The sequence below is a fragment of the Athene cunicularia genome, assembly GCF_003259725.1.
Source record: "Athene cunicularia isolate RWA chromosome 2 unlocalized genomic scaffold, athCun1 chr2_part1, whole genome shotgun sequence".
Taxonomy (NCBI): Eukaryota; Metazoa; Chordata; class Aves; order Strigiformes; family Strigidae; genus Athene; species Athene cunicularia.
This window is the reverse complement of record NW_020799095.1, coordinates 101,174,097-101,184,075: the sequence shown is the minus strand read 5'-3', so window position 1 is coordinate 101,184,075 and position 9,979 is coordinate 101,174,097. Positions and strand designations below refer to the sequence as shown.

Sequence of the window (9,979 nt, the reverse complement as noted above, 5' to 3'; positions counted from 1 at the left end):
AGTGCAGGGGAGGGGGCTGTTGCTAACCCAGACAGTGTGTGTTTTCCTTCTCCCCTCGGCCCTTTTCTCCCCAGTGCCCCCCGGCCGAGCTCTGGTGGAAGATGGCAGTGGATGCTCCGCTCCCAGACAAAACACGCGAGGCTGTTGTTCGGCGGCAGCCGGCTCTTCGCGCCGCTGGCTCCCTGTCAAAAACCCGACCAGCTGCCCGCTTTGTGCCTCCGCGAAGTTTTGTTTTAGCTCGCTCCGCCGAGCCTCTTCCCCTGCCCTCTGCTAAAACGTGGGAGGTTTTTGGGTGTTTTTTTGTTTGTGGTTTTTTTGGTTGCTTTTCGCACCGAGCACCGCCGTCCCGGTAAGGGGCGGGGAGGGGGGGCGACACACGGCGTGGTTGCGGGTCGTTTTCCCAACTTGGGCGAGGAAAGCGGGGCCGCCCGCAACTCCGAACGCCACGACCCGCAGGCGTCTGGCGACTCTTTGTTCGCGGCGGGAGCGGGCACGGCAGCGGGGGGGCTGGGGGTCCTCGGCAGGAGGGACTCAGACCCCATCCGGCAGCCTTGTTTTGCTGAAAGTTGTTCCCTTTTCCCTTTATCCCTTAACACAGGAAAAAGTAGAAAAGTTTCGACACAGGCTTAAAAGGAGGAAGACACACACACACCACACACACCCCAAAGTAGGGCTCTTTAAGTTTCTTTGTGTTAATTTACAAACTTCACAGTTAGAGGATTGCTACTCTGCGCTAGTGGTGCTTTAAGTGCCTTTAAATTAAGAGCTTCGCCACAAAGACGCGGAACATGGTTTCAGATTTAACGCGTCTGCGCTGGCTGGAAATAAGTTTATAGCAAAGCAGTGTCTTTTCAGTTGCGATTTACGAGTCGGTGGTGTGGATGGAAGGGTGTTTTGCATTCAAAGACCATTAAATTACCGAAAGTGGAGGGTTAGATGGGAGCAGTGCGCATGTTCAGTACTCCGGAGTTGTGCTGTTTTTCCCCTACTACGCATTCCTGCGGCTCTATAGTAGAGCAGCCTCGCTCATTGTTAATATCCTCGGAGCAATTAGCGCATATGTAGTTCGTGAAATCATTGGGCTGCTGGAAACGTGATGCGCTAATACGGTTCGTAGCCCGGCTAAGAAGCTTTGGACGTGCCGCTCATCTAAGAGGAGCGCACACAAAGCCGGGGGGTGGGGGGGAGGGAGGGATGGAGGCACAAAGACGAAGTTTGAGCAGCGGGCAGGAGGGTGGTGGTTGAGCCACCGCGGGAAGAGGGAGTGCTGCAGCCCGTCTGCAACATGTGCTGCCGGTCGGCCGCCGGCGCCCGCGGACGGTGACAGCACCGGCTTTAACGTGCGTTGGTCCTCTTAGCTACGTTGAGATGCTTAACCTTGTTGCAACCAGGTTTGGTGGTTGGTTTTTTCTTCTTATGTTTTATGGTTGCACTGAATTAATTTAGCCCAGTTATTTTTAGGACATTCCTATGCTCCCTATTTGCACAGCAGTGGTGAGCTGGTTTCCTGTCTGCTGTTGCTTCCATTGTTCAGACTTCTCTCCCCGAGGGCAGCTGCTGGTTGGTGAAATACCAAACTCTCTGCACTTTCAACTGTTGTTCTTGCCACCCCCGAAATAAATGCGTGTGAAAAACGCTGACGTAGTTTCTAGGTATGCATGTGTAGGGCTTTGTATGTGTGTGAGAGAGGGGGAAAGATCTGCTTTGAGGATTGCAAGTCCTGGGCTGAAACAATGGAAACAATGAAAGGTGACAGGCGGGAGGGAGAACTTTTGAGAGGGGCCATGGGCCTGGGGTTTGCGTGGCAGAAATTAAAAGGTGAGGAGACAAAGACGGAAACTTTTAAAAAGATGTTAGGGCTAGGGTGCCTTTGTTTTATTAAAGGCTGGGCTTGTAGTTATTTGTGACCTCCTGGCATTTGAGGCTCACTCAAGAAGTTTCAAAGAGTGACTTTGTTACCGATTTCTTGCTCGCACTCCCAGAAAAATCCCGTGTAAAGAAAAAAAAAATGTATACTACAGCCAAGTCTGGCTGCTTTAGAAGCAATAGAGCGCAAGCTGTGAAATGCAGAGGAAAACAAATAAGATGGTTCCTCAATTATGAAAGTTATTCAGAGGGAAAAGGGTTTTTTTACTGTGGAAATTCCCTTCTGCATCCTCGTAGTTCTTGGTTACTCATGAATAATATTAAACTAATTTATTTTTGTTGTTGCTTTTTAAATTCACATTAAATTTTAGTTAGGTTTTTTGTTTGTGTGTTGGATATTTTTTTTATTGGTTGGGTTTTTTTGGTGGGTTTGGGGGGCGTTGTTTTTTGGGTTGGATTTTGGTTGGGGTGTTTGGGGTTTTTTTGGCTAACAGGCTGTGGATTAAAACCCTGAGGACTCTTCTGTGGATAGTTTCATTTACAAATAATAACGTGATAGCAATCACACTGAACATACTCAGCTTGTTAATTAACTGATTTAGAATACAGTCTCACAAAGACATGGGCATGTGCTCAAGTTTGTACATGTGAGGAATCCTACTGAACTTAGTTACAACAGGATTGGGGCCTTAGATGGGAACTGGTTCAGTTTATCTGTGCTCATTAAAAAAAAATCTGATTTAAGAAATTCAGAGAACCCTAAGGAGGTGGGCTGGGAGGTTTTCTGTAAGGTGATTTTTTTTGTCCATTCCCTCTCTGGAGGGCAGAGATTGTTTCTTGTGGTATACTTTGTCCTGTTTTGAATAACAATTGGCTTCTGCCACTTCCTCTGTGGAATCTCTCTCTCGACACAATGGGATAGTTGTGTGTTGTTTTTTTTTTTCCTGACAGGCTAAATTTTTCATTTGCTTAACTTACATTTCGTTTGTCTCTGCCTCTCTAAATACTTTGTCCTCCCCCTCAAAGTATTTCAGCATGCCTTCTCAAGTAGCAGTAGTTTATTTTGAAATCGACTTTAGTCATCAGTGTACTTTTACTCAAGTTGCTTCAAGGTGTTAGCTGTAGGGTGTTGAGCCTAGACTCGAGATCCTAGGTATAATCTTCCTTGAGCTGATTACGGGAGGACCTGTAAAGTCTTTGCACTGTGATAGAATGCAACAGTGCATTCAGTCATGTATATGACTTCAGCTGGGAAGCCAGGAGGATAAAGTAATTTATAAAGGGATGCTGATCATGTAGTTCTTAGGTCATTAAGAGACTGCTCATCCAAGTGGAGATGGCAAGAGTGGAGAATCGGGATTTTGTATTGTTTCTAGGACCTCTCTGCAAATGAACTTGTGCTGCTTTAATTTAGTCCTGTAAAAGCAGTTTTTCCATTTAGATTAAAAGTATTTAGGAGGAGACATAAAATAACCTGGCGCTAGCCTGCTTTTAAGACAGAATAAATTAATAGGTCAGCTGGGGCTACTCGTTGTGTCCACAAGCCTTTATTCTGGGTGTAAATAACAGTAAGCCAACGGTCCAGTCGTGGAGCCTGGCCAGAAGCCTTTTCAGTCTGGCCCTGTTAAAACAGGAAACCAGCAGCGAATAGCCTGATTACTAACAAGACGGAAAAACAAAGCTGGGTTGTAATCAGCAGGAATGCTTTAATGAAAACAGAGCCTTGACAGCAACAACGTGGCTCCTGCTCTAGTAAAAAAGTATCAGCTGGGGTAGTGAGAGATTTCTAGCCATAACTTCCTGTTGCTGCTCGCCCTGTACTGCACAGGAGAGATCTGCCCCAAGTTCAGAGGGCTGATCATCTATTTAAATGAGCTCATTTAAATGAGGAGCAGTTGTACTACACTGGGTTTCCTGCTTAACCAAGACCTGCTTTGTGTCACTAACTTACTGTGTCAATTAATATGACACACTAAGCGAGCGGGTCAAAGGGCAGGCTCTTGCTGTTGACTCATTTCTTGCTAGGTAGGTTACGGTTAGCCAGACGGCAACTTTTACTTTAGCAAAAGATCTTGTTTGCAAAATAGAGAAACGATTTTATGCTGCTGGCTTTCAGACAGTGTTTTGTCACTGGCTCTTTTTTTATGAAAAAGACCAACAGTTCTAGAAGAGGTTTTGCTGTCAAATCAGTTTTCTTAGAGAGGTGCCAGTGGAGTCTTTAAGCTGTGTGTTAGATCTTGGAAAGGTTGCTCCAGATAGGTGGTTTGTGTCTGGAGGACTTTCTGTTATGCCACATAAATATGGCTCGCAAACTGTGAGACACCTAACTTTCTCATACCAGTAGCTTCTTTGGCTTCTTTTTCCTCTTATTTCCAGCCCATACGGTTTGCCTCTCCCTGTTTTCCAAGGTCCTGTCTTGCTGTCTATTATATTTAAAAACAAACAAAAAACCCAACCCATTGAAGTGCTGCAACGCTTCTGGTTTCTGACAAACAAGAACAGTGCACTTGAAAACATGGTCTGAATAGCATAGGCTAGTTTTAGCTAGTTTTAAAATTCAATTTAAAAGGGATGAGCTGCTCTGCAGAGCTATCACGTTGTCTGTGCAGGATCTTTGTTCCAAGAAGTGCTCCTCATGGCTCCAGGAGCCCATTGTGCAAGGCCTGTTCTCAGGTTAGGTTGCCAGCGTGACAGCACTTTCCATGAAGCTATGACAAATAAAAAGCAGTTTGCTTGGAATAATTTTAAAGCAAACTTGACATACTTTCTACATGAATTAAGAACCTGTTTACATAATTTGGAGTTTATCTTGTGTTGGCTATTTAAATATTGTCCTATTGTTCCTGTTCCATGACTGGGTAATTTATGTAGCTAATCATCACAGGAAAAATTTGGCATGTCAGTTTGCTGTTTGTTGGTTACATAAATCAGCAACTGGGAGAATGAAAACAATACTAAGTAAGTTACTAAAGTAACTACACGAGACAAATTGCAGATTGATCATCCTACTGGGACTGCTTGCATATCAAAAATATGCACGGAAACTTGAACAACTTACACTAAATTTAAGGATGTTGGAGCTTTTCATAAATAGGGGGGTAAAGAATAATTTACCATGTCAGCTTTGGCTAAAGTTTGAAAGTGTGGGGAAAGTTTTTACTATGAAGGCTTTTAGTTCTGATGGTAATGGATGAGCAAGTTTCTCCCCTCCTCTAGCTCGAAACAGAGAAAGATATTAAGGGCTTGTTTTCCTGCTATAGTTTCTAGAAAACACTTCTGGATGCCAGTGTAATTTAACTTGAAATTAGTCTTAATTTGTACTAGTTGAAAATGGGTTGTATCTTATTTGGATTTATATATAGTGTATAAGATTTCTAACATTTCTGGTGAGTATTTAAAGCATAGTTTTCTTTGTATTTTACAGTACTAGTTGTTTCCTCAGTGATTTGTATGTCCCACCAAAGGAGTAGAATTGTAGTCGTCTTAACTATTCAATACTTGTTTGTTTTAATTTTATTTATATACCATAGCTTCATGTTACTGGTAGTGTGATGTATATATAGAGGGATAATCAGATTTTGAAATCTGTTCCTTCCTTTGTGTTGAAGGAAAAAGGTGTGTGCAGTTAACTTGTAAATCTGGAGCCTCTGTATTAACTGTAGCACAGAACACAGATTTCCACAGGTATTAATTTCTAAAATCTACAAGCTATCTCTCCCAGGAGGGAAGCATCAGCATGTTACGCAGTAATTAAATAACCCTTTGCTTGAGTTGGGTGTTTAAAGTTCTTGCTTATTGACCTTTTGCCCAGCCACTAGTTATCCTTGAAGCAAAGTGTTGGATGCATACCATAGCAAGCAAATTTGAACAATATTGGCATTAGATAGAAGCTATCTGATAACGTGCAGCAGATAAAAGGTTGCCAGGGGAACAGGAAAATGAGGGTTTTCAGAGAAGAATTCCCCTAGGAACAGATCATTGGTGCTACTTTCTGTTCAGCTGACAGAAAAGCTACAGCTTGACAAGTTAACGCTACAGGACAAATCTCCTGTATAGGATGCTTGCTACACCATGATTCATAGTAAAGACAGTTAATGTAATAAAAAGTGTCAGAACCATAGAATGCTAGAGCTGAGTAGTTTATGGATTTAGGAGGCTGATTGTTCTTGTTGTCTTATAATTGTAGGTGTAGTTGCAATATCAGGCAGTGAAACAGAGGATGATGACACTATGGATGTCCCACTGGATCTTTCCTCATCTGCTGGCTCAGGCAAACGGAGGAGACGTGGCAACTTGCCCAAGGAATCCGTGCAGATTCTTCGGGACTGGCTATATGAGCACCGATATAACGCTTATCCTTCAGAGCAAGAAAAAGCGCTGTTATCCCGACAAACACACCTTTCCACACTACAGGTATTTAAAAAAAAAAAGTAGTTTTTGTTTGAAAAGGAGCTGTTTTTCTCTTAATTTACCTGTTGCCTAGTCACTGATAACGAATGTTTACACTGCATGTGAGATTTCCTCTTTTATTGTTACTCACTCTCCTGACAGCACATGAAAGGAGAAATACAAGTTACTTCTGTGTTAGGATGATTTTTGTTCATTGGGAGTAAAATTGTTTCTTTGGGAGAACAGACAGTTGTGAATTCGAGCATGCATGCTGATTTTTGCAGACTTGGGCCCCAAAAGACATAAAGTGTTGGTATATGACAATTTATTGTGAGAAGAAGGTATTTATTTGTCAACAAAGGTTTTATGGTGATAGACATACAGCTTAACACGTAACCCTTCTAAGAAAACAGCAACTTGAGGCTTTGCTCCTGTAGAACATGCACATGTATAACTATGTGTATGATGACTTCTATTAAGATCAGTGGAGCAACCTATATGGGATAGAGCCACTCAAGTGTGTTAGTTATAGGTATTACAGGTATGATGATTTTTTTGTGTGGTTAGTTTGGATTCTTATTCTGGGATACCACTGGCATCTGCAAGGTCTGTTGGGTGCATTATTCTCTTCTTCTGTGATCATCTTTGGTGGAATAGCTTTTGACAGTTGCTGCTTTCCACCTTGTGGGAAGGTGGCTGCATGAGAACTTGGGTAAACCCTGGGTTTTGGTTTTGAGAGACACTAAATATAGAGCGCTTCTGTTGACTTCTAGTTTTATTTTTCCAGATTAATTCGTTAGTACAAATTTTGTAATTGGCTATAAAGGAAGATTTCCTTAATGTAACATCATAAAGAAAACCTTCTTTATGTAGTAAACAGAAAAAAGACGTTAAACTATAAACTATCCTGTATCGCCCAGGAAACTGGTTTGATATTTAAACAAAGACAAACTTAAATGAGGTAATTCATGTTATGTCTGTCGACACAGTCAGTTGAACAAGGAAAATCAGTAACTATTTGTGGGAGGCGTGGCTCTCTTCAGAGAGAAAATGTTTTCCTGTTGTTAATTAACCTAAGCTAGGGAACAATAGCTAATAGGTTAATGTGTGTGCATAGAGTTAAAAGCTAAACCCCTCTGTTGGGGCTAGCAGTCTTCAGATGTCCCAGGGCTTTCTGTAACAGGAGTGGGGAGCCAGGGGTAGACTGGGACAAGGGAAGCGCCTTTGCCAAGCATGTCAGAACTTGTCAGTAGGTCTCTCTTTTGTTCTGCAGTTAAGGAAACTGCTTGGAGGGATTCATTAATCTAACCCTACGACTCTAATGGCACATAGTTGGAAATGAATGAAGGTAGAAATTAAGATGTCATTATATTCCCAGGTCTGCAATTGGTTTATCAATGCACGCCGCAGGCTTTTACCTGACATGCTGAGGAAGGATGGCAAAGACCCAAATCAGTTCACTATCTCCCGGCGAGGGACCAAGCTTCCTGAGGGCAGCCTGGTGGAGTCTTCTATCAGCACAAAGAACTACATTCCGCTGCTCGAGGAGACTGCCTACCTTCCTGCTGCAGCACCACTCGGCAAGACTTTGTCCTCTTCCAAGCCAGCTTCCCCGGGATCGGTCCTGGCTCGGCCATCGGTGATTTGCCACACAACTGTGACTGCTTTGAAAGACGCCCCTTTCCACTTTTGCCAGCCAGCTGAGGTAGGCCAGACCACAGACCTGCAGCAGCCCCCAGCCAGTGGCTTCACAGACAACTCCCTCTCCTACCATGAGGACGCATCTAAACTGGGACCTGGTGCAAATGCACAGAGCGGGCTCTTTAACACTCCTCCTCCAACCCCACCAGACCTTAACCAGGATTTCAGTGGATTTCAGCTACTGGTGGATGTTGCACTCAAAAGGGCGGCAGAGATGGAGTTGCAGGCGAAACTTATGGCCTAAATCCCCTTCTCCTTCCCCATTTTGTTTTTCCAGGCAGGGATCTTAACAGCTGTGTGGTTATTGCCACCCACACATTATCAAAAGACTTCACTGCATTATTATTATTTTTTTTTATTAATCTTATTTGCACAAGGGATTGCTGAAATGAAGCTTCCTGTCACTGAGATGGTCTTCAGTGGAATATGGTCATTCCAAGAATTATAAACTTAAAGCTACTGTAGAAAGAAAGGATTGTGTGTTGGTTTTTGTTTTTTGTTTTTTGGGTTTTTTTTTTAATGTTTTCTTTGTAGGTTTTTCATAATGTGAGATGGTTCCCAAGATCATGTGATTTGTTTTTGTTTCTTTCAGACTGTGCAATATCTAGTAATGATATAGAGTCTTCTTATCATTCCCATGCGGAACAGAATATACCGACACGCTGTCTAAAATAAATTTTCAATTTTTTTAACAATATGAACTTTGAATGATTATGCTTTTTTCCCATAATGTAATAAAATATTTTCTTTAAAAAAGGATGCATACAGAGTATTTTGTTGAATGTGAGTTTTGCAGGAAACACAGCTTTGCTCTTGAAATTAATGGAAATGGGAAATATTTTTGAGCTCATACTGACTTTGGTTTAGAGAGCTACGGTAGCAGTTGTTGTTAACCAGATGTTTAAAGGAACACTGAAAAGTGGACCAGACCTACCTGACCGTGTTCTGCTATGTTGAATTTTTTTGAAGGGGCCAAAGATAGATATGTAGGCAACCCTCATTAAATTTCAGGGGGATATCATAGGCCCCTCTAAGAATTCCAGCTTTTGGCTCCTAGAAATACTTCAGGGCTGGGAGATGTGGCAGCCCATGGAGAGGTTTTCCTGAAAATGAAACGAGGAGGCCAGAAGAGGGCTGGGGTGAAGCATTCTTTGCAGGTCTTTGTGATACAGCTCCTACACATCACCGGTGTCAAATTTTGAGGGGGGAAGACAAGGGCTCCCACTCTTACTTTTCTTCCACTAACAATGACAAGGTTTTGACTCAGTAATTCTAGTAGACTGAAATAGAAGAGACTGTTGAGTTGAAATCAGTTCTGGGCGCCAGGTCTCGGTGAGAACTTAAAACAGGTTGTTGACTAAGATTTAGAAGAGATCCTTGTTGTATTGGGGTGTATTTTGGCCAACAGAATCTAAGTTACTGTTCAGAAAAGGACTTTGATAGCAAAGTGACTTATTACTGAAAAATGTGAAGACTTGCAGCTCACATTTCAGCTTACTTGAATGTCAGTCACCCACCCTTATCCTTCCAACAGCAGTGAAATAAGAGACCTCTAGGGGGAAAAAAATGGTTCTGGCTAATCCTTAAAAGCAAACCAGTTGTCTGTTTGGGAGGCTGGGGCAGGGCTTTGTGGAGCAGGAGAGATGATGAATTTAAGGATATCATTATGAGTAGAAGACTGCAATATTCAGGCTGCAATGTGTATGCATTTTGTTTTGCTGTGGCCTTTTATCTTTTTTTAGCATCAGAAAAACAATTTTATTTGTTCTCTGGAGTACTTTTTGGAATTCTACTGAACTTCTGACTTTAACCTTCAAGTTTAAAGTCGATATTAAAAAAAAAGGCAAATAATAAACATTGTGGCTTACTCATATCTCCATCAGCTTCAGTAATACAGAGTCATCCTAATATACTACATGCATATAGAAAAAAATTTAAATAATTTCTTTTGAAATAAAGCTACAAAAAAATTATTTTGAACATACAGAGATGGCTGTATGCTTTGTCTTCGAGGAATAGCATG

General features: G+C 42.3%; 1 protein-coding gene across 3 annotated transcripts; it reads left to right on the top strand.

Moving 5' to 3' along the window:
• Positions 1 to 308: 308 nt before the first annotated feature.
• TGIF1 (TGFB induced factor homeobox 1) lies at positions 309 to 8,710 on the top strand. Of its 3 annotated transcripts, none has more exons than XM_026843556.1 (3): positions 309 to 349; positions 6,053 to 6,279; positions 7,634 to 8,710. In XM_026843556.1, exons 2-3 carry the CDS (start codon positions 6,097 to 6,099, stop codon positions 8,198 to 8,200), a joined length of 750 nt encoding a protein of 249 aa, XP_026699357.1. In that variant the 5' UTR covers positions 309 to 349; positions 6,053 to 6,096; the 3' UTR covers positions 8,201 to 8,710. The 3 variants fall into 3 exon arrangements, with proteins under 3 accessions (XP_026699357.1, XP_026699356.1, XP_026699358.1); XM_026843555.1 differs by lacking the exon at positions 309 to 349 and adding an exon at positions 786 to 1,121 and having other exon boundaries at positions 6,052 to 6,279; XM_026843557.1 differs by lacking the exon at positions 309 to 349 and adding an exon at positions 1,655 to 1,818.
• Positions 8,711 to 9,979: the final 1,269 nt, after the last annotated feature.

Excerpts from the sequence above, each read along its gene's own strand:
- TGIF1 (XM_026843557.1), top strand. The coding sequence starts at position 1,659 with ATGTGTAGGGCTTTGTATGTGTGTGAGAGAGGGGGAAAGATCTGCTTT. Across the intron at positions 1,819-6,052 it reads TGCGTGGCAGAAATTAAAAG|GTGTAGTTGCAATATCAGGC; the intron begins GTGAGGAGACAA and ends TTATAATTGTAG. Across the intron at positions 6,280-7,633 it reads CACACCTTTCCACACTACAG|GTCTGCAATTGGTTTATCAA; the intron begins GTATTTAAAAAA and ends TTATATTCCCAG.